General features: G+C 58.9%; 1 protein-coding gene across 4 annotated transcripts in view; it reads right to left on the minus strand.

Moving 5' to 3' along the window:
* Nucleotides 1–609: 609 nt before the first annotated feature.
* PEBP4 (phosphatidylethanolamine binding protein 4) overlaps nt 610–23,801 on the minus strand; it is a 62,767-nt gene continuing 39,575 nt past the window's right edge. For all 4 annotated transcript variants that reach the window (XM_082779502.1, XM_082779503.1, XM_082779504.1 and 1 more), the window contains 3 exons: nt 7,812–7,857; nt 6,659–6,775; nt 610–943 (listed from right to left, as the gene is read on the minus strand). In XM_082779502.1, coding sequence (XP_082635628.1) covers nt 852–943; nt 6,659–6,775; nt 7,812–7,857 — 255 coding nt within the window. In that variant the 3' untranslated portion in view covers nt 610–851. The remainder of the gene's footprint in view (nt 944–6,658; nt 6,776–7,811; nt 7,858–23,801) is intronic.

Genomic DNA, 23,801 nt, shown 5'->3' on the forward strand with positions numbered 1-23,801 from the left:
TCAGTTTCCCCACCTGCAAATTGTCGCCCCCCCAGGGATGTGCAGGGCTCAAAGTGCTCCTGCGGCCAGCCCCGGGGTGTCCTCGGTGCCCCGGCACCGGCAGCGCAAACCCAGCCTCGTCACTGCGAGGAGGACGTGATCCCAGCCTTGGAGAAACCCCCGAGTCTTAGCTGAGAGCCTAATTAAAGAGCTAATTAAAGGGGAGGTCCGGCTAAGTGGCCAGCCGGCAGAGCTCCTCTGATTTACGGCTTTCATTTCGGTTTTGCTTTCCAAGACGAGCTGGCTGAGGCAGCGCGGGGAGCGCGGGCAGGGCAGGGATGGAGCCACCCGGGGCTCCCTTGGTGTCCCCCCCAGGGCCACCACGGTGCCACCGAGCACACGTGGCCGTCCTGGCAGCCCCCAAAATCTGCGGGGTGCTGGGGTTGTGCCAGGCAGCAGGCACGGGGGATGCTGGACAAAAACTCTGATGGGCACGGAGATGTCGCAGCCAGGAAAGGGGTGGGAAGCGCCCCATGGGGTGGATTTGGCCACGTGTTTTGCCCAGCTCCTGGCCCCCCGAGGCCGTGCCGTGTCCCCCCCAGCAGCAAGGAGCATCCCAGCACACTCCATGCCTATTTTTTTATTTTTTGAGCCACAGGCAGCAAAGCTGAGAGCTGGGTGAGCCGGGACGCACTCGGGGTGCACCAGAAACCCCACGCCGGTGGGGAGCAGAGCGAAAGAGACCCCCTGAGGTTCTGGGGGAGGAGGGAGCTGGGCTTTCTGCTCGTGAATCCAGGCTGGTGGAAATTTGGGCAGCAGCTGGGAGCAACCCCAGGGCTCCCAGGGTCTCATCCGTGGCGATGTGGCCCCGGCTAATCCTCGTGGTGCTTGGTGAGGAACTGCGTCGAGGCCACGGGGGAGCCCAGGCGAAACCTCTCCACGAAGCTCTCCATCGCCCAGGCACCTGGGGGAGAGAGGATAAAGGGGTGAGCGGGGCCGGATCCTGCTCCTGGCTGCTGCTGTGGTGACGGGGCCGTGCGCTGCCTGCCCTGCGCCGGCTGCTGCTCGGCCCCCGACCACATCCTGCGAGCTGCGGCTGCTGCTCCCCACCGCCCGCCGGGCACCCTTGGGTGCTGCAGCTGCTGGGGAGCCCAACCCCGAGCATCCCCAGGCTGCAAAACTCTTCTTGTCCTCGCCCCTCGTCCGCCCCCGCTGGCTTCCTGCCGACCTTTGGAGCAGAGCTTCCCACCGCTTCCTCCAAGCCCACCCCGGGGTGCTTGGAAATCCCCGGCCGCCCTTGTGGGGGAGAGGCCAGGACATCCCCCGGCCCCTCGCCGGCTGCTGCTGCTGCTCCTGAAGGCTTGGGAGCGGAGAAAATCATTTTCCCCCACCCCGACCCCAAATTTTGCTGCCTGGGGGGGCGATCCACAGCCCCTCCGTCCTCAAATCCTGCTCCCGGGGGTGCGCAACCCTCGTGGACAGCGGCACCGGGGCACCTCGCGATGCCCCCTCCCTTGGGGACCCCCTCCCTTGGGGACCCCCCGATTTGGGGACATCCAAAGGGCCCCGGCCGGGGTGCTGCAGCAGGAGAAGAGCCCCGTTGTTTATCCGAAACCCGCCCTCCCTTCCTGGCACCTCTCTTGAATGTCACGGCGCAGCCTGGTCGCGCTTCTCCGCCCTCGGCGGGAGCTCACCGGCCCCCCCTCACCCCTTTCTTTTGCTCTTGCCAAAACAAAAAAAAAGTGCTGAGCAAAACCCCGGCTGCTTCATCATCCGTGGCGATGGCTCAGGGCCACGGGGTGCTGCCGGAGAGCCCGGCTCCCCCCCCTGCGTGCCCCCCACCACACCGTGAGTCAGCCTCCGGCCAAAAAAGCCCCCGCCGGGCTCTGCCTTTCTGTTTTACTCCACCCTGCGTGCTGCAGCCTCCTGGGCCAGCACCCAGGATGGAGTCACGGGGTGCTCGGGCCCGATCTTGCACCCTGGCAGGTTGCTGAGGAGGAGATGCTGGGGACACATCGGGGTGGGGGTCCCAGATGCCCTCCGGCACGGCCACCAGGCCTGGGTGCCCAAACAGCACCCTTCAGAGGAGGGAAAACTCTCACTTCGCTGCCTGAATCCCCCCCCTAAACCACCTCTGGGGTCCCGGTGAGCACGGGGCGAGGGGATGGGGTCTCTGGGGGGGTCCCTGCGGTGATCCCACTGCCCCCACCTCCAGCGGGTGCCTTTCATCCGCGGGATTTCAAAGCCCTCGGAAAGCCCAAGCGGGAGCGCGGTCGGTGCCCCGTGGGACGGGGGCGAGAGCGAGGCACGGCTGCTCCCCCCTTCCCAGGGGGGCTGGCGGCTTTAATTAATGCTTACGAGCCCCCCGAGGGGTGTGGATGAAAGCAGCTGGGACCAGGCAGAGTTACTGTGGGGCTGCAGGCGGGGAGGCGCGCGGGACAAGGGTTTTTCCTGACCTACTTTCCTACCTGCGCTCGCACCGGTGGTGCCCATCCCTCCCGGGGTGTCCTGAAGGAAATCCCCAAAACGCAGCCGCCCAGCCAGGGGCAGAGGTGTTGGGGGCTTCCCCAGGTGGCTCCCGGCCCCGCATCCCCCTCCCCAAAGCCAGCATCCCCAAACCAGGCACCCCGTCCCACCCTGACGGGGAGCGATGTCCCCGTCCCAAAAGGGCACCGCTTCTCCAACTGGTCCCAGTGTCCGGGCGGCACTGGGAGCCGTGAGTCAGCGGGGCGAGCGCGGGGCCGAGGTCGCGGGGCCACCGTCCCCTCCCCGCCCAAACAATAAGACATTTCATCTGCGGCTTGGTCCACTTTCAAGCTCATTTCCTGGAGGATTATCTCATCGGGCTTTGCCCTTATCGCAGCGCTCGCCGGAGGAGGAGTGCGGAGCGCCCGGCTGACACCCCCGTGCTTGGAGTGGGGAAACTGAGGCACGGCGACCCTCCGGCCCCATGGGTGATGGATGCTTGGGGCATTTCTGTGGCATCCCTGCTCCCCTGCACCCCAAAAAGTGCTGGGTGCTCAGCCTCGGGCACTTTGGGGCCGTAATTTCTCAGCCTCGTCAGCGGGGCCGCTCTCCCCGGGAGATTAACGCTGCCGAGATTAATGATGGCCCAGCGGAGGTGGGCGGGAGGCTGCCGGCTGCTTCTTCACCATTAACCAACACCCGGCGACTTCAGCCAGGGCCAGACACTCATCTTCATCCTCCTCCTCCTCCTCCTCAGGTTGCTCCCTCCTCGTTTTCCAGCCCCAGCCCCAAACCCCGCTGATTTCCGAGCTCCCCGTGGTGCCGGCATCCCGGCGCACGGCGCGGCCTCTTGCTTTCCTCACCGGGGACGTGCCCGACGGCTCCTTCTCCCCGCCAGCGCCCGGCCCGACCCGATTTTCCAGCCGGGTGGATCGGAGGTGCACGAGGTCGGCTCATGAGTCAGTGCCGTGGCCCCAAAACGAAGCCGTGGCCCCGAAATGAAGCACGGGGGGGTGGCCAGATGGGCTCCCCCCTGCTCCCTGTCCCCAAATAACTCAGCAGGGACACAGTGGAGGTGACAAATCACCCTTCAAACACCCGTCTTTGGTGCACCTGCCTTGCCAAAGGCCCTTCTGGGGCAGGAGGAGGTTTTGGGGTGCTGGGGAGCTTCGCCCCGTGCGCTTTGGGACCGGTGGGCAGCTGGCACCGTGGCACGGAACGGCAAAGGGAGTTTGTGCCCCAGGCAAAGCCGGCTCTGGTGCTTCAGGTGTTTCTCTGATGACAGCACCGGGTTGCTAATGAGGGCCTGAGAACTGCTGCAGGGCCTGGAAATGCCAAGAAACCCCAAATAAAAGCTGGCACGCTGCAGCGGCCCGGCAGGGAAGCGGGAAGCCGCAAGGGGCCGGCCGCCTGCGCACCTCTCGGCAGAGGGTGGTGGAAGCAGAGGGAGCCACAGCACCGGCCAGCAGGTGCAATTAAACCTCGAGATCTCGCTCTAATTAAGCGTGTCCCAGAAGGGAAGGAAAAGGGGTGGAAAACGAAGGGGTCTCCATCCTCCTGCGGGATGCGCATGGGCAAAAACAATCCCTAAAATGTGCCCCACGGCTCAGCGCGTGCTCTGCTGGTGGCCGAGGATGGAGGGAGCAGGAAAATCAGGAAAAAGGCCAAAAACCAGCTCTGGAACCTCTTTCTGCAGCTGTGTTTCTTTGCTCGGTCTCGCTGGACGCTGAATTCCCCCCCGCAGGAGGGAGTTTCCCCTGGCGGGGTGCAGCGGGCAGCCGGGGCTGAGCTGCCGGATCGAGAGCTCGAAGCGAGCGCCGCCGCCTCGGGATCTGATGAGTGGCTCTGACATTTTGCAGACCACAAGCTATTATCTCCCATCGCGTGAAAATACAAAGGCGGCTGCAAACCTTTGGGCTTGGAGGGGGGAGGAAGACAGAGGGGGGGGGAAGTGGAGCGAGCTCCTCGCTGCGCGGGGAGGAAAAACCTTCGTGCTGCTGGCACGGCACCGGGGCCGCTTTTGGTGCCCCCAAGCAGGAGCAGAGCTGGTGCCCGGTGGTTGCACGGCTGGAAAGTGGCTTCCCCGGGAAGGGATCAGGCTCTGGAAGGGGGAAAATGAGGCTCCAGGAGGGTTCAGCCCTTTGCCTGGGGTTGCAGAGCAAAAAGGATCGATCGGGAAGGCTTGGGAAGGGTCCGGGTGCTCCTCCCGATGAAACAAGCTGCTTTATCCCGTCCGTCTGTCCGACCATCCCGGCGTCTGCACAGCCACGCGTGCTCACACCCTTTGCGCCCTTGGGCTGTGGAGCCTCACCCGCTTCTCCTCGCTCGGCTTGGAAGCCATCCGGAGGGCTGGAGGAGCAGGGGGTTATTTTTAGTGCTCCCTATTCCCCCCCCCCCCCCCCCTTGGCTTCTTCATTTCCCACGGCTCGGGAGAGCGCGGAGCTGGGCTGGAGCAGGAGGCTGCACGTGGAGGTCAGGGTTTAGTGCCCTCTTCTGGAGGCTGTGGCCTCTCCGTGCCTCCGCTGAGCGCCTCCAGCACCCTCCTGGCTGCTGCCTCCAGCAAAGGGCACCCAGTCCTCTGCAGGGTTTTGGACACCTCTCTGTCCCTGGGGTGGTGCCGCAGTGACCCTGGGTGCCACCGTCTATGCTGGAGGTGGCACTGCCACCTGACTCAGGACCCAAATAAAGCAACAAAAAGGGGATTCTGCACCCAAATGAAGTGACAAAAAGGGGCTGCCCTAAGGCTGAGCGAGATGGAAAGCCCAGAGCCGGGCTGCGAGTTGTGCCAGCAGTGTCACCCACCAGGAGAACCCGGGCATCCCACACCACGGGTACCAAAGGAGAGGACCACAGCAGAGCAGCACAGGAGCTTGCTGAGCATCTTGGCCACAGGATCAGGCCCTCCTTCCTTATTTTTACGTGCACCCAAAGGTGCTCTCACTTCTCCTCGAGGTGCTGCCTCCACGCCACCACACAAGATCCAATGTGCGGGTGGCTAAATCAGTGTTCATTCCTCCGCATCCCTGGGGATGGATGTGGTTAAAACCCTCGAGACACCAAAACCCAGTCCTGTGCTGGCTCTTTTAGGACTCCAGCCCTGCTCTTTGGGTGCCGGGGCTCTAGGATGGGCTGCCAGAGGGTGTTGGGGTCTGGACTGGCCAAGCTGGTGGCACAGCAGTGACGAGGATGAGGATAACCTTCATCCAGCTGCCGAGCTAACAGGCTGCAGAGAGCCACAGCTGGCTGACAAACTGCGACGCTCACGCATCAGGAGCTGCAGCTCAAATCTCCTCTGGTGCATTCATGGGTGTCCCAGCCCCAGCACCCTGTGGTGGGGATGTGGCTGCGTGGCCCCGGTGAATGGGGCTCCTCCGACCGCTCCGCTGGCAAGGGGGTGCCTTCAGCGCGTGTCATTAAGGAGCAATTAATGAGTCAGGAAAATGAACCGAGGGGCAGAAATAACCCTAGGAAGCAGCAGCCTGCACTAGATGCAGCCCCCACACCAGGTATTTTTTTTGGGGTCTCCTCCAGGAGCTGCTTAAGGCAGCGCAGGGGTGCGCACCAGCCTGCCCTGCCTATGGAGCTGCCGGAGGGGTCCCGGGTGGGAAAGTTTTGACATTTCCCTTGTGGGACCCTTGTGAGCCGCAGTGCCCCGTGCTCGAGCGATGGCTCTGCTCGTGCATTTTGGGGAAGGAGCTGCTGGTTTGTGGTTTGCAGCACGGCTCTGTGCCCGTGTTGGGCACCCCAAGCTGTAGGGTGTCCCAGGACCCAGGAATGGCCTCTTTTGCCCCCTTGTCCCCATCCGTGCACCATTTCGGGACGTGTCCTTGCTCCGCAACAGCTGGGAGTTGGCAGGCGTTGTGTCAGGGCCCTTTGAGCAATCCCTTGCTAAACCTCTCCGGTTCTGATCCCTATCTCTGCGCTCCGGCGCTGACGAAACTCCAGCAGCTCGGGGATGTGCCGGGGAGGACGCGCCCCGATTTCACAGCTGCCAAGACCTCCCCCTGCTTCCGATCCCGCTAGCCAGGTGATTTCCAGCTGCCTTGCCAAGCATTCCTGCCACCCCACCAGGACATCCCACCCCAGCCTCATCCCTCTAAGAGCGCACCGACAACACGAGCATCCCCAGCACCCCGGGCGCACGGTTTTAGGGCTGCAAATCCCAAAGGCAGCACCCGAAGCAGGGCTCCCGGGGGCACGGTTTGCTCCTTACCCAGCGAGAGCATCTCCTCGGGGCCCAGGGCGATGTGCTGGCCGGCCGGCTGCTCGTACAGGCGGAGCTGGTAGCGGTGGTACCCGCTGCGAGGCGGAGGCGTGGGGCGCACGTAGTCTGGGGATGCAAAAGCAAATGGATGAGCTTGGTGCTGAGCTGGATCACCACCCCCCTCAAGGCTGGGAGCCCCCCAAACCCATCCCAGGTGTCCCATCCTGGGGGCAGAGCTCAGTTTTGCCCCATAAGGCTGGGGGACCCAGGTGGTGGCCAGCCCCATGTCGGCTCAACGGGGCACAGCCAGCTCTTGAAGTCCTCTTGCAGCAAGTTTTGGCTGCAGGTGGATTCTTTTGGGGTTGGGGTGAGGGAGTTTGGGGTTATGGGCTCGCTTTGCAGAGGGGCAGGTCCCCTTCACAACCCCTAACACATCCCAAAAGGGAGCCAGATGTGGAGGGGGCACGTCGGCGTGTTGTCACCAGCCACTGTCCTCTCCGTTGGATCGGAGGCTGCGGGCACAGAGGACGTGATGTCCTCTCTCCCCACACCCCAAAAGGGATACAGCCTGTCGGGGTGTGAGCTGCATCGCCTCATCTGGCCCGTGTTGAACCCAAAATCTTTGTTCGTGCAACATCACAGGCGTTGTTGGGATTCACCTGCTTTTATCTGGGGTTTTTCTTTTTGATTGTCCCTCCACCCCCTTTTTTTTAAATTATTATTATTATTTTTTTTTATTTTTTGCTCTGGTTTGGAGCTCTTCCAGCAGCTGGGGAGTTTTTTAACCACTTTTGCCTCTAAAAAAAAACCCCAAAGCCTGAAGAGGTGGCTCCTGTTTCAGCCAGCCCCCAGCTAACCACAGCTCGGCTGCGCTCTGCAGGACCCTGGTGCCCGTGCCTCGTGTCCAGCTCTGTCCCCGCTGGGGACAATGCCACCACCTCCTGTGGCTTGGTGAGGAGGTGAAGCTCTCCCCCATCACCACCACGAGACGTTCTCCAACCTCTGGGTCTCTCCATCACTGCCCCAAGTCCCATGGCGTGTGGTACCCAGCCCCTGCAGCTCCTCGGCTTATCCAAAAACATCCCCAGGAGAGCGGGGATGGCACTGGCGTGTCCCCCTGGCTGTGCCCACCCCAGGTGAGCGCAGCCCCCATCCCACTCACCCGTCAGCACGCGCCCTTTGAGGTCCCCCGTCCTCAGGTCCGTGCCCTGGAACGACAGGAGGAGGGAGGTGAGGTGCTGCCGACCCCCAAGGAGGATGAGGATGTGGGGGCACGAAGCCCTCCTGCACCCCCCCCAGCAGCACCCGCCTCATCCCAGGGCTTTATTTGGGGAAATTTCAAGCCTTTTGCTCACAAAACCCACCAGCAAGCCAACATCTCCTGCCGAGCATCCCCAACGGGGGCGCGAGGGGAAGGTTTTTGGGGAGGGGGTGATGCGACGTGGCCGAGGGGTCTGGATAAATGGGAAGGGGGCCCCGTCGGCCGCATCCTGCCCCTGCTGAGCCGCCTCACCCCTGACCTGCTGCACCCACTGCTCTTCCCAGCTGGCCCCCACCTCCCAGCGCTGCTTCCAGCGCTCGTAAATCCTCGTCTGACTGCACCCGTTATTCCAGTCCTGCCCACACACACGCCGCTGCCAGGGCTCCTCCGTCCCAACCTGCCCTGGGAGTTATTACCCAGAAGAAAAAAATAAAAATAAAAATAAATAATAATAATATATATATATAAAAAAAATTTAAAGATGCATCAGATAACTGCGAGCCCAAGTGCACGTGGGGAACATGGCTGGCTCCCCGGCGTTTTGGGGATCAAAGCTCTGCCCTTCTCCACGGCTGCTTTTCACTGAGTCACGGCTGCGTGTGGCACGGCAAAGGGTTCACCTGGAAGCCAAACCCGCCGGGTCCCCAGCCCTCGGCAGCCAGAGCCGAAAATATCCCCACGGCAGCGATGCCGACCACATTTTTGGGCAGTGTTGGGTCCCTTGGGTGCCGGGAGAGAAGCACCCGGGGGCTTCTCCGGACACTCTCCCTTCCCAGATGCGCAAAGAGACCCAAAACCCAAGCAGCTCGCCCCAAAAGCGAGCTGGGCACGTCGCCAGCTCCCTCCTCTCCTTCAAAGGCAGGGGCTGAGGGTTGTTCTGTGCCGGGTAGGGCTGCTCCCGTGCGGGGACCTCGCTGCTATTCCTGGCTTTGCCCAGGGCTTATCGGGAGAGGCCGGGCCTCCTCCCTGTTTCCCTGCCTGCTAATGTGGGTTCCTGCTCGCCCCGAGCCGCAGTGGGTTCGCGCTAGCCCCGGGGGTGGGAGAGTCAAAGGATAAAGCTCCTTTTAAGAGGAGAGAACAGGAAGAGGGCGGGCGGGAGAAAGTAGGGACAAGCACTGTAAACCCTGCCTATTTTTTTTTTTATTTTATTTTAATATATATATATTTATGTACAGTAAACAGCTCTTTTAAAGGCAAAAGGGGCGCGTTGGCAAGGGGCTGCCCTGAGCCGCGGGAGAGGCTGGTGGGGTCGGCGCGAAGCCTCCCCGCCGAAGATCCCCGCCACGAGCCGAGCTAATGGATGCTGCTGAGCTGCCGGCTTTATTAATGCCCTTTTATGAGAGCATTAGCAGTCCCTAATGACACCATTTGAGCTTTTTTCTTTCCCTCTTTTCCCCCCGCCGAGGACAGAGAGATTTCCAACTCTCCCGTCCGCGCGGTGCCGAGCTGCTCTGGGCAGCCTGCCCCGCGCAAACAGCCTCAAAAATCGGTGCCACGGAATTTTCTGTGCCAGAAATTCCCCTCTGGCCCCTTTTTTCCTTGCTCAATAGGGTGGCGAAAACGCTTCCCCCCATTCCCAGCACCCTTGGAGGCGAGGCACTGAGCCTCCCCGGGCCGGCCCTCGGTGCTGCCTGCTGCACGCCGAAGCGCAGGGCGGAGGGGATAAATAAATACAAATTAAGGAGGCAGTGAGTCACATTTTGTTTTCCTCTTGATCTTTTTTTTTTTTTTTTTTTTTTTTCTTAATTCCCTTTCTTCCCCCTCTCCCGAACGTGTCTGATCCCATCGGAGAGGAGGGGAAAGGGCTGGGTGGCGAGCGCGCCAAGCGATTCGCCCGGGCGAGGACGGAGGGTTATGGAAAGTGGGTGTGGGAATCGGCACAATCGCTGGCAGGGAACCAGCACAAACAGATGACGGATGGGACCCGGGGCTGAGCAGCAGAGCGGGGCTGGGATGGGACGGATGGGACCCAGGGCTGAGCAGCAGAGCAGGGTTGGGGCGCTCCCGGCTGCCCCGGAGCGCACCCCGGGGGACTTTGGGGACCTTGGGGACACCGGGGTGAGGGTGAGGGGCTCGGCTGGGTGCCAGGGGGGCCACGTCCCACGGGGGTGCCGGCTGCGCTGCTCTCATTAACCGCTAATTAGCCAAGTGGGGAAGTTAATCCCCAAACGAGCAGGGCGCCTCCTGTGCTGCTCACTTGCGGGGGCCACGGCGGCTTCAAAGCCGGCACAGCCAGGAGCCCAGATTTGTTCTTCTGCCTTCCTGTGATCTTTGTAATGAGGTCGGGATTGATGAATCGGCTCTCAGCATCACGGGGGGAGCAGCGAGGGGAGGGCAGAGCCACCCGGGTGGTGAATCCAGCCTCCTGCGAGCGGACCAGAGGCTTGGGAGCAGCGGTGGAAAATGCACGATAACCAAAACTTGGTGTGGATGGAGCTCACCACGTCCCTGCACAGAAACCTGCCCCTTTTGGGTTTTTTCCCGGTGCACGATCCCTGCTGACCCCGACACCAGCAGGGTGGGATCGCTCTCATCCCAACCAGAAATGCTCGGGCTCATCCTGCTCCGAGCTTTATGACGGAGGGCATGGAAGAGAAACCCTCATCCATCAGGATGCCCAAGAGGGAGAAGGGCAGAGCCCAGCGAGCCCCCAGCACCCCCAGACCTCAGCGTTCCCCAGCCCAGCTCCCGTCCACGTTTTGGGTTGTTTTCACATGAATCCCACCATAACCCCCTCTCCTAACCACCTTCTGTTTCTCTTTACGCACATACAGAGGGCAGGAGATGGATCTGCTTCTCCTCACTGCACAAAGACAAGAACGGTGAGGAAATCCCAAATCTGCGCAGTTTGGTGCTCCACAACCACCATGAGCACCTCCTTGATGCTGTACAAGCCCCAAAACCATCCATTTTTACCCCAACACCGTGCCATGACACCATTTTCTTAGAGGGACAGCTCGAGGGGACACATCACCAGGCAGCATCCCCACAGCTTTGTGGGGTCAGCACCCCCAAGAATTTACCCCAATAGCTTTGGGGATGATTAGGCAGTGATTCCTGCTCGGTGTGGCCCTGCTTTATTTTCTTCTCGATCGCTATAAATGGGGAAGGCCACCATAAAAATATATTGAAAAATAAATATCAGGCACGGCTGTAATTTAAATTAATGCTCGCCTGCTACACCCTAATGCCCCAGGGAAGGACATGCTATAGGGTTATTAAGTAAGCAAAATAAACATAAATCACCTCGGCGTTTGGCCCTTTGCAACATTTTTTTTTTTTAATCTAGGAGCAGGAAAGCAGCCGAGACGAAGCGCTGCGCCGAACAACCCGCCTGGAGGCCTCCCTCCTGGAGGACAAGGGACAAAAATCCCAGCATGGGGACCAAAATCCCAGTACCGGGACAGGATTCCCAGCGCCAGGACAGGATTCCCAGCACCGTTCCAATTGAGGGAGGCTCTGCTGGGTGGATTTCCAGCCGGCGACGACACCTGCCTGGCTTAGGCGTTGCTGGCACCCGCGATTTGCCTATCTGCCTCTTTCGTTAGCTATCTAGGTTAGGGGTCCACGCCAGCGGGGCGGAGGCAATGATGACACCCGGGTGGTTTTGAAACTTCAGCCAAAACATTTCTGGCGAAAAAGGAAAAGGGGGGGAGAGCACCGGGCTGCTGCAGAGGTGGGGTGGGTGCCGCGAGCGATGATGGGCTGGGGACTGGAGGCTGCCACGAGAGCCTCCCCGCTGCGCCTTCACCCCTGGGACCCCGGCGGATAAGTGTCAGGGTTGGCTTAAGCAAGAAAATTGCCCCAGTTGAATAAAAAGGATGATTTAAATCAGCTTAAGGAAGGCTCTCCGATGCTCCGATTGCAGCCTGCTCCGGCTTTTCCCCACGGGCAGCGGCTGCGCACGCCGGGACCTGGCACCCAAAGGACCCCGAGCGCTGTCGCAACCCCCCCGAGCCGGGTGTAAAGCAGGATAAGAAATGATGGAAGCGATCACCAATAACAAGAACATGTTGGTAGCAACCCCAGCTCGCATCTGCCCGGGCTTTGTCTCGGGGTGTTGCAATTACCAGCGAGCTCCCGGTGGAGCTGGCACCCTGACACACCGACCCGGCTGCCCCTTAGGGTGCAGGGTGACCAAGGGGGGGCGGATTTGGGTGGGTTTTGCCCCCACTCCGCCTGCAACACCCATTTTCTGGGGGCTGCACACCTGCGACGCTCCCCAGGGCTCTTGGGAGGGCTGGGGCATCATCAAAGCGCTGCCAAACTCCAGGGGAAGGTGCGCTGCGGGGAGGACGGAGAGATGCAAGAGCCAAAAGCAAAGCCCCCAAGATTTCAAAGCAGGGAAAAACCTCAAACCGGCCAGAAAAGAAAAAAAAAGGGCTGGGAAGAGCTGGAAAGGTCCTTTCCATCCCAAGCCTGTGCTGTTCTCAAGAGTGGAAAACTTGGTGCTCCTTGCGTGCGTGTAGCTTTAAGATTAGCTTGCTTTTCCAGCAGCAGATTTCCGGAGGATTCTTGGAGAAACACCAAATTTTGCCTAATTCAGGCATTTAAAGGACCGGGAGCCTGGTTCTGAGCGGAGCAGAGCTGAGCCTGCACCGACACCCTGCCCTGGGGCGGGAGGGATGGAGGATGCGCCCGCGGGGTCACCGCAGCCTGTGGGGCCGGGGAGGTTTTTGCATCGGGGTTTGCAAAGCGCCAGCACGTTCCCAGCCACCCAACGAGCACCAAACAGCACTGAGCACCTCTACGGGCACGTGTCACGCTCCTCCACCTGCACAGGCACTCGGGAGGCACAAAATTTCCTTTTTGGCACAAGGGGGCCCGAATTTTGGGGGTGACGCTGGCACGACCGCAACGCTTGGCGCTGCCTTTGGAGGCGCGACGCTCCAGGGGGTGCTGCCCCCGGGGCAGGGGGCACGAACGTGGCCCCGCGTGCCCCAAAAAACCTCCCCTGCAAATTCCTCCTGCCCCGGCCGTCTGATCCCCAGCCCGGCACCTTCCCCGTGCGCGGGGGTGGATCAAAGCCCGCGCGTGCCAGCCCTGCAACCGCTCTGGGCCAACTTGGCTATTTCGGCATCCCTAATCTGATGGGAGCGCGGGGGAAGGAGCGTGGGGCTGGGGTTTTACTTTTTCTTTCTTTCTTTTTTTTTTTTTTTCTTTTTTTTCCCTTCCCCTTCCGCTGGTCAAAAAGTCTCCCCCTTCGCAGCTGGTGACGAAAAGCCAGGAGCGAGCGGCTTTGGCCCCTGGCGGCGCATCCGGGTGCCTCGGGCTCGGCCTCGCAGCCGCTTCCTGACAGCAGAGACTTGGCAGCCTGCAGGAGGAGAGTCCGGCACGGTCCCCCCCCCAGGGACGTGGTGAATTTGGACAGGAAACGTCTCCAATTGGAGCGTTTCCCCCCCTGCTTTTTTATATTTTTTTGCAGGGAGGGGGGGATCCTTGAAGGAGGAGAGCTTTGGGGTGGCCGTGAGCTCTCCGGGTTGATTTAGGTGATGAGAAAAAGCCAGGCACACTTATTTATTTATTTTTTTTTCCAGTGATTTCTGTTGCCAAGCATCCCATGGTCTATGGGGTCGGGATTTTGGGATCTGGGGCTGTGGGACCCCCGCTGGCATCATTAGGGCTGCCCCATCCCGAGGATGAGGGGTTAAACGTGCTGCGGTTATCCGGCTGCAGCAAGGCTGCCAAGCTGCTCCGGTGCCACGGACTTCCCTTTTTTCCATAAAAGTCCACCGGATCCCGGATCCTGGATCCCACGGGGCGCTCGGGGCGCACGCAGGGCGCGGAAGGAGGGGGCCCGGCCGCCCCACCTGGGGCACGTGCGAGCGCCGGGGACCGTTTGGGCAAAACCCCCTGCTCCTCCCCAAAACCCACAGCGGCGAGCTGGGGGAAATCGGGGGCGAGTTTCCCCGTGGCTGTTTGTCGAGAGGGACCGAGGGAGAGGAGAGGGTGGGGGGCTGGCCCCCGGGCCATACGAGGGGCGTTGAATTGGGGCCGGGTGTTTGGGGTGAGCAGCCTGGGTCGGATCCCCGCCGCTGGCTGCGAGCCCCCGCGCTCGCAGCTGTATCAGTTACAGCACAGACGAGATGTCATCACCCCGTGCCTTGCATCAGAAGCGTCTTGCAACGAAGAAAGCCAAATTTTTTTTTTTACAGCCGAGGTGCGCACGCACACACACCGAGCGAGCCTGGGTAATTAACTTAATAGCTTTCTTACAGAATGCCCCGTGAGTGATGCTCAACATATTCAAGTGTTGACAAGACGGCGCTGAACCCGACGCCTACACCATGGGCAAGCCAGGCACCGAGCGCAGACACACCTTCATTGTCTGAAACTCGTAGTAAAACCCCAGCCCCGCGTTGTGAAACGGCAGCCGTGCAGATGGGGCTGCAGCCCGCGGGGAAGGCGCCCGTAACCCTACAGCTGCCGGCACGGGGAAAGCTCTGGCTGGCCCCTTCCACCAGCCTGGATGTGGTGCTGGTCCCGTTGGGAAGGATTTGGGTTGTTGGTGTAGGGGAAAGTTGGGCATCCCTTGGTGTTGTGGCATCTCAGCAGGGCTTTGTCCCCATTCCCCAGCCCTGAGAAGCTGCTCAAGGAAAGTCTTTCCTACAAAACACACGATTTTGGTTAATCTCTGCGTGATGCCAAGGAAAAAACAGGGTGGTGCACCCCATCCTGAGCACCCGAGAAAAAAAAAATAAATAAAATAAATAAATCCCTGGAAGAGGGATTTGTGGGGAAACCAGTTTGGATGGGGATGTGTTGTAAGAGGCAGCAGGGCTCCGTCTCCAGGAGGCTCAGGGTGGGATCTTGAGTCAGGAAAGTTGCCCAAGAAAGGGTGGTCTTTCCGTACAGGTTTCGCCGGGTTGGGAAAGCGTTCTCCCAGCGGCTGGGACCCGCGTTGTACAACGCGTGGAGCAATCTCCAGCTCTGTCATCATCGTGCTGCTGAGCCCCGAAACCCGGCGGCCCCGCGGCCGCTCTCTGCCCCTCGGCGGCTGAATAAAAGCACCCGAATCTGACCCAGGTTTGCGGGGACCTTGGCCTCGTTCTGCTTCACCCACGGGTGTCTCAGGGAGCTCAGGACCACGGCACGTGGCCGTGCCCCACAAAATGCAGGGATGCTGCACCCCACGTGCACGGTCACGGCACAAGCTGCTCGCTCCCGGGCCGCCGAGCGCCGAATTCGCGGGGCTCCGGTGTGCAGGAATTAAGGATTTAACTGGGAGTTAGCTCGGCATTGTCAGGGAATTAAAGGTTTACCTGCCGCCTTGCAGACGGAGGCTTAGAGGTTTTACAACCGCCGGAGATTTACAGCTCAGAGAAATTTCGACACGGGTCGGTTTCCCCCCGGCAGGGAGGATTTTGGCCAGGGGCTGGGCGCCCTGACGAAACACGGGCAGGTGGGAACGGCGGCGAGAGCTGGGTCCCACCGTGTTTCCAACCAAATCTCAACCCTACGAGGAGCCTGCCAGGGCTCAAAAGGAGCACAAGCCGACCCTAAATCGAGTTTTCCCTGCCTCGTAACACTCAGCAGGGGTTTTGCGCTCAGGTCCCTTTTCTCTCCGTGGTGGTACCGGGAGATTCAGCATCCCTTGCACTGATGGTGCCGGGGGTCTCACAAAACCAGGGCAGACCCAGAGGGGAGCAGAGGTTGCAGAGCACCAAAGCATGCTTCCCCAAGGGATTTGAAGGGTGAAATCCCAGCAGGATGCAGGACAAACCCACCCCAACCCCCTGCAAAGCCAGGGCTGCGCTCTGCCCCGCTATCAGCTCGGATCGGGACGGCGCACGGCGAGGAATTGCAGCCTGCAAACAGGCAGCGAGCAGGGCCAGGCGGAGGAGCAGGGGCTGTGCAACGCCCGGCCCGGGGCGAGCGGGCTCACCCACCCACGCAACGGGAACAGGCAGCTCCTCTTGCAGCGAGGACGGGCCCCGATGGCAGGATGGATAAAGCCGCCCTTGCGCAAGGCGTGGGGATGCGCGGCGGGAGCGGACTTGCTCGGGCTCGGGGCTGCCGGCGGCACGGGGATGGATGGAGGCCCAGGGATGGACCCAAAAGCTCCGTGGGGGATGCTCACGATGGATAGAGGATGGAGCCGGGTGCCGGCCCCTCTGTGTCTACCCGCAGCGGGGTTCCCGTGGTCTCGATCTCTGCTGAATTCATGCCCGCGCCCGGTGCGCAAAATGAGGAAAACGACGACTTCTCCCCCAAAATGTGGCCACCCCGAGGTGATGCCAACCCAACTGAAGCAGTGAGGAGTTGGGACCCAATGGGTCAGCACCCACCCAGGGCAGCAGCCGGGTCCCAGCAATCAGAAAGCACCTGGATAAGGTGTTGGGAGCATGTCCGAGCTCATCCCCTCCCCAAATCTGATCCTGGGGACCTCATTACAGTAGAAGGATGCTGCTGCGGGATGGAGCATCCTCAAGGAGCCCCAATGCTGCTTCCAGCCCCAAACCAAGCCCCTTTCCCCCCGTGCAAAGCTTTAGGAAGCCCGGTGCCACTGGAACCGAGCAGGAACGAGATCAGGGGGTCCTGTCCCCTGCTCTGCCCCCAGCTGGTGACTGTCCTCCCCCGTCCTGGCTGCGTGCTTCCCACTCCTTTGGTACCGGGAGGTACAAAATAGGTTGTTGTTCACGACGGGGCTGGTGATTATTAATAATAACTCTGCTGTTCGTGCTCCAGTTTCCCCAGCGCGCTGGCAGCGTGCCACCTGGGCCCGGTGATTTAGTGCAACTTAATTATTCCCGGCGTTTCATCACCTCTTGTTTTTGATGTCTGTGTCTCCGTCAGCGCCTCACCTTCGTGACTAAGAGAGCCGGGGAAGCTGTTGGAAAAGGGAGAGAAAGGGGGAAAAACCCCGAGCCGGAGGGCGTGGACTCGGCGGCGAGGCGGCTGGGGAGGTTTGGGGAGGTGTCCTGGGGGGACCCTCGGCACGACCCTTTGTGGGGGACCCTTGGCACATCCCTTTGATGGGGGCACCCTTGGCACCCTAAACGGGGCACGATGGGGAGCCTGGAGCTCAATCCTACAGAGGATGGCTGTGTTGGCCTGAGCATCCCTTCCACCCAGATGTATTTGCACCGGGCGAAGCCGCTGTGCCAAGCGAAACTCCGTCGTAAATAGCAGCCCTTGGTTCTCCTATAGTATTTTCCATCCATTCATCCCGAAGCATGCTAGAGAAGTGGGTGGGTGTCAGTAACCACATTTTATAGGTGCAGAAGCGCTCGCTCAGCGTGCTCAGTCACTAAACTGGTGTCAGGGCTGCCACCGAAGCACCTCCCCGTGCCGCTGGGTGCCCGGTCCCAACCCCATCGCCGTGCCCACGTCCCGGTGTCACCGTCCCTAAATGTAGTGAGGTGGCTGCTGTGATGGATCAGGGGGCTGTGCTTAGCCAGGGGCACTTTCTGCTGCTGTTTTGGGGCATTTGATGAAATAGGGGGGCTTACAAAGGGATCAACACCAGAGGGCTTGGCAGAAAAGGGGAATTCTGCTTGGGATGGCACCTGTGGGATGCAGGGCCAGGACATGGGGATGGGATGGAGCACTGGGGTGCAGGATGGGAGGCGAGGGCAGGATGTGAGGTTAGGATGTAGCATGGGGATGTAGGGACAGGATTTAGGGTTGGAATGGAGCACTGATATGTAGGGCTGGGGTGCAGGAGGATTAAGGAGTAGGGTGAGGATGTAAGGTCAGGGTGCAGGGCTGGGATGCATGGATGGGGTGTGGGGTTGGGATGCGGGATTGGGATGCGGGATGGGATGCTGGATGGGATGTAGGGCTGGGATGCGGGATGGGATGCTGGCTGGGATGGGGGATTGGGATGTTGGATGGGATGCATCACAGGGATGTAGGATGGGATGTTGGCTGGGATGCAGCACAGGGATGCAGGATGGGATGCAGGGTGGGATGCTCACCCTGGCGGAGCAGAGGACAAGCCCAGCAAGTGCCAGCCCCCACGGACCAGCCGAATTTGGGCAGTGCCCAAAGGGCTTGGGGCCAGGCTGGGTGAGATCCCCAGGAGGGCACCCAGCGGTGGGGACACCCGGGCTCCCCTCCAGGCCACGCAAAACTCCGCGAGGGAGCCAGCAAACCGGGGAGCGGGGGCCCGACAAAGCCAGGAATTTTCATTAAAAGGGGAGGGGAGAGAAAAATTTTAAAAAAAATTAAAAAAAAAAAAAAAGGAAAAGTATTTCCAGTATTTCCCTCTGTGTCTTTGGCCTGGTGCAGCCCTTCTGCTCACTGCTCTGTTTATACATGATAGACAACTAATTAACATCCAAGCCTCTTGAAAGGTCTTTTCAGAGGTAATGTACTGACAGAGGATGTCAGTAAGGAGCAGTGATTTGTCTAAGCACTGATCACATTGTTTCAGACTGAATGAGGTGAATATTAAACTGCTTTAAATGCACTCTTCATAAAGCACTAATTACATACTCCCGGGGGAGTACGGGCAAGGAATACTAAACAGCAGAAAAGTCAACAGAGTGCTTTTTATAGTATGTTGCTGGGTTCTGTGTTTTTCTGTCTTTCTTTCTCTTGTGCGCTCTCTCTCGCGCTCACTCTCTCTCTCTCTCTCTTTTACTGTAAAATCACAGCACGCTGAAGAATACACATTTATAGCACAATGGTTCACATCTAATTATACAGCAATCATTAGTTTTAACCTGGGTGTATTATATTTTCTTTGATATATTGTGCCCCCCGGCATCTCTTCGCATAGAAGGCTTCCAATGGCATTTTCTCCCCTCCCTCGAAAAAAATGTGCTTTTTTCCATCATTAGCATTTGCTTATAATATTTCTTTTTTTTTTTTTTTTTTTTTTTTTCCCCCAAACAAAAATTTTAAATTGGCAGGAATAAAAGGGGCAAGGAGGGGAGGAGGAGAAATCCGTTTAATCAAAATAGGAATCTGTTCCCTCCCTCCTGGAATCGTGCACTTTATTATTACCAAGGTAACTCCGCTGGGTTTTTAAAGGGAGAAGGAAACACAGAATGGGCCATTAATGAATTCCTGCAGATCCTGCTGCACTCCTGGTCCGGCTGGTCCTTACGGGGTGAACAACCAGGCTCCATGCATTATTAATGTCCTAATAGCACAGCGAGGGGTGTGGGGGTCACAACCCAAGCCCCCTCTGCACAGAAAACCCCGAGACCTCATCCTATAAGAGCAAAAAAGAGCAGCGAGAGGCAGGGCCCCGCATGGGAACAGCACAGCCAGAGCACCAGGAGGGGATGGTAGGGGTTATGGGGACAGGGATGGGGACAGGTCTGCCATCCTCAGGGCACAGCATGGGATTTACACACTGGTGTGGATCATACGTGCAAAATATGGCTCAAATATATAGGGTCTGGCTCAGATGCATAGGATAGGGTAGGATGCTTGAGCATGGAGAATGGCTTCAATGCATAGGGCCCAGTTCAGATTAATAGGGTCCAGCTCAGATTAATAGGGTCCAGCTCAGATTTGTAGGGTCCAGCTCAGATGCATAAGGTCCAGTTCAGATTTATAGGGTCCCATTCAGATGCGTAGGGTCCAGCTTGGATTTATAGGGTCCAGTTCAGATGCGTAGGGTCCCGCTCAGACTTATAGGGTCCCTCTCAGATTTATAGGGTATGCCTCAAGCCCAGAATATCTAGGCTGCATCTCAAATGCAGGGCCTATAGCTCAAATGCATAAGAAGGGTTCAAACACAGGGGTATGGCTTAAACCTATAGGTTTGGGCTCAAACACAAGGAGTATGACTTAAAACTGTAGGTTTTGGCTCAAACATAAGGGTATGGCTTAAACCTATAGGTTTGGGCTCAAACACAGGGGATATGACTTAAAACTGTGGGTTTTGGACCAAGCACAGCAGGTATGGCTCAGGGTGCATGGGGTATGGCTCCAACGCACAGAGTTTGCAGGTTTGGGCTCAAACACAGAGGTATAGAGGAGGGCTTAAATACGTAGAGTGCATAGGTTTGGGATCAAACCCTTCGGGTATGGATGAAGCAAGTAGAGTGGGATTTGAGGGCATGGAGTGAGGCTCAGACCCACGACGCATGGCTCAGACCCACACCACAACTCCCAGACCCACACCACGCAATGAAGACCCCAACCCTCTGCATGCTCAGCACCCCGACCCCACAGCGCTCAGCATCCCCTACAGCCCCCGGGCTGAGCACCCCGCGCAGGGCAGGCGCACGGCGGAGAGCTGGGACCCCGCGCTGCCTCCTTCGAGGTGCAAACTTCCTTGGAAAGGAAGAGTCAGGCAGCCTTTAGATTTTTTTTTCTCCCTTTAAAGAACATGAAAGAATCTGATAATTACTTCTATCTACCACCCAACTGTACTAATTACCAACCTATTTCTTCACAGTATGACAGACACAGGCTCTCCAAAACACATAGAGATAAATTAGCACTAATTGGTTTTCCTCTGGCTGTTTGAATTAGTATTTAAAGCTCCAATTACAAAGCAGAATAATTACTATTAATGTCCTGTCGCAGTACAAAAGGCAGATATCTCGCGAACAAGTCCAGGTGTATTATTACACTGATTACAGAATATTTAACCTGGCTCGTTAAGACAAAGACATGGGGAAACTTTAAAAAATAATAATAATAATAAAAAAAAAAAAACAACAACCAAGAAAGTGGAAGAAAACCCCAGGTAGCTGCAGGGCCCTGCAGGGGATGGAGAGGGGCTTTGAACCCTGCGATGAGAGGGGAACTGTCACGCAGGGCTGGAAAGGGAGCAAAAAAAGGGAAAGGCAGAGAGAGGAAGGGAGGAATGAGACAAGATGGGCTTGTGCCAGGAAATAAAAAGGGATCAGGGGGTTTGAGGGGCTGGAGCTGGGTGAGACGGTGCTGGGATTGGTGCTCCCTGCTCCTGCCTTGGTGGCATTTCACTGGGGCTGAGCTGGGGCCCCAAAACAGGACCCCTCACCCCTTTCCTGCAGGTGTTCCTGCCCTGCCATCACATTTCAATCCCATCCAAGCTGCCCAAGACCCCAAGCAGCGTTTGGCACCTCGTGGTGCCCCCAGGAGCGCACGGCCACGTCCCCTGTGTCCATCCTGGCACCAGGAGAGGGTCCGGCAGGGGCAGCACTGGGGAATTTGGGGGTCTCACCCCCCACCTTGTGCCACAGGGATGGGTGCCACAGCACCCAGGATGTCACGGGGAGGGTGGGAGAGTGGTTTCCAGGCTCACCCCCACCCCGAGATCCTTTCTGCGCAGCCAGCAGGGCGTTGGGCAACGCGTGGTGCCCGTTTCATCACCGGGGCGTACCAGCAGTGCCCTCTGCTGCTCCTGTCCCCTGCCACTGGCCTGGGGACACCCCAGGGGACACCTCAGGGTCCTCAGGGATCATCCTACAGCTCCGTGGCCTTTACAGGTGGCTCTGATCCGAGCCACCCTATGGCTCCCTTGGGATTTGGCAAAGGTTGTTGTCCCTGCTGCCAACCCTGGCCGTGCCACCGGCATCTCCGAGGGGTCACCGAGGGGGTGGCGAGGGTGACAACATCAAGCCCCGAGCTTGCAAAACCCCAAGCATCACAGGCAAACACCCCTGGAGCCGTGCAAACCCCCAAGGGAACCTCCCCTTGGCACGCGCCGGGCACAGGCAGGCTCCTCGGCGGCACCCATGGGTGCCCACGGAGCGGGGGCAGCAGCACCCATGGGCGTGGGGAAGGCACGGGGGGGCCCGTGGGTGCGGAGAGAGGGGCCGGGGAGGGGGGGGAAGGCCGGGGAGGGATTTCTTTTTAAGAGCTAAGGTGGGTGGCGTGCGGGGATGCCAGCTGGCGATGGGCTCTATTTCTACTGACAAGGCTTTACCCTGTAGGTGTGAGGAATTCCAATTAAATATTCAGCCTATTTGTCTGTGTGTGGGAGAGGGTTTGCTGTGCAGGAGGAAAGCCTTGCGTTCAGCTCCGTAGCTAACCATTAAGAGAGAAATTAGCTCAGTTCATCAAGGGAAGCCAGCGGAGGGTTTTCCTCGCTCTCCTACCTTGTTCCGGCTCTCGCTCAGGCGCAGCGGGGAGAGCGAGCGGCCACGGGGAGCCCTTTGGGTTGCCTTTTTCCAGCCAAACAAGCAGGAGAAGAGGCCAAAACGGGGAGAAAAAAACCATTCCTGGGAGCGCAATCCTGGCCCCGTGGCTCCCAAGCAGCGATCGATGCACGGGAAGAGGGGTCAGGGGGCAGCCAGGCTGACAGATTTAATTGCGCTCGCATTTACCGGCCACCTCCTTCCCCAGCCGCTCGCCGCGCGCTAATTAATCGGCTGCCACCCAAAGCTGATGATCTTTTGAAGCCGGCCGGCAAAAAGTTCAAGCTTTATTGATTAAAGGCCCTTTTGGCATTCAGGGAGCGGATCAATGGGGCTTAAAGGATCTCCGGGGGGTGATTTGGGGACGGGCTGGGTGCCCCCACCACCCCCTTTCCCTTGGCACAGCAGCGAAGCGCCCTGGGCTAAACCCCTCCGGGTGCACGCACTTTTCTGGTCAAAACACCCCTCTGGGGTGGTTTTGGGGATGTTTCCAACCAAAAATACAAAGCCAGCACAGGAGGAGCCACGGGTTTCGTCACTGGTTTTGGAGCTCGGTGCGTTTCTGCCGTTGTGAAATAACTTTCCGGGTTTTTTTTTTCCAAATTTTAAATAGAACCTGAAGCAACCATAATTTAAAAAAAAAACCTGACTTTTTCACGAAACCGCAAATGATATCCTGTTTCCCTCATGCGCAGTGCCTGTATTTTGTGGAAGTAAAGTTGTTCGTAATGGGAATAAAGCCGTAATGGGAATAAAAAACTCTCCCCAACGAAAGCAGCCTCTGGCTGCCCCGGGTGATGGGCACCACTCGGAGCAGGGTCGGAGGCTGGGCACTGGCAAGAAACCGCCTTTAATCAGCTCCAAATCCTCCCTGTAAATTCCAGGTGAAAAATTTAATCCTTTCTGCCAACTCCTGCCGTGCCACCTCCAGGGACGGCCGGGGACTTTGCTGATGTGTCAGCCCCAAAACAAATCCGTGAGCAGAGCCTCAGCCCCCGGTCCCGAGGGGACGCTCCCTGCCCACCACCCCCTCTCCGCTGGGGCGCACAGGGTGACCCCTTCTGCTTTTCGGGATGCTTTCAGGTAGCAAATTTCCCCTGGTTTTACTGATGCCCTGCAAGCTCTGGGGGGCAGAAACCACCTCTTTGGGGCTCGAGCATCCCCATCTCCACGTTCGGACCCAAAGATGCCGATGCAGCCCCACTCCCGATGTTCCCCTGGCAGCACCTGCGGGTTCGGGATCGATTTTACATACACATATTGTTGTCTTTTTTTCTTTTTTTTCCTCCCTTTCTTTCCTTTAAAATCCGAAGCCAGAAACTCCATAGCAACCCGCGGCTCCCAGGGTCTGACTCCAGCGCTGTGATCGCGCTGTCACTTCGTTTAAGGCTATACCCCTGTAGGTGTGAGGAACTCCAATTAAGCATTCAGCTGGCTTGCCTGTGTGGGGGGACAGGCTTTGCTGTGGAGGAGGGAAGCCTCGGCGCTCGCGCGGTGACTAATCGCTCAGACACCGCTCGTCTGTGGCACCAGGGGAGGGCAGGGAGAGGGTTTTCCTCCACCGTGCAGCTGCCTCTGCATTCCCTTTTCGGGAGATGTGCGGCTCCCCGCCGGGCTGCGGGGCTTCCAGGCGGAAGCTGGAACCAGCCCAAGCATCTCCCCGGCGCGGCTGGGGCTGCAGCGAGCTCTTCCCGCGACCGGTTGCTTCTTTTTTTTATTTTTTTTTCAGGGAGAAATTGGATTTAGGAGGTTTGGGGATGCTTGTTTGCACCGGGGTGCCTCGGGTGGCGCCGGGCTCCCCTTGCCACGGAGCAGTGTTTGGTGTCTCCACCCTGGACTTGCCTTTACACCCTTTGGGTGA

The sequence above is a fragment of the Aythya marila genome (genome assembly GCF_965140915.1).
Source record: "Aythya marila genome assembly, chromosome: 26".
Lineage (NCBI taxonomy): Eukaryota > Metazoa > Chordata > Aves > Anseriformes > Anatidae > Aythya > Aythya marila.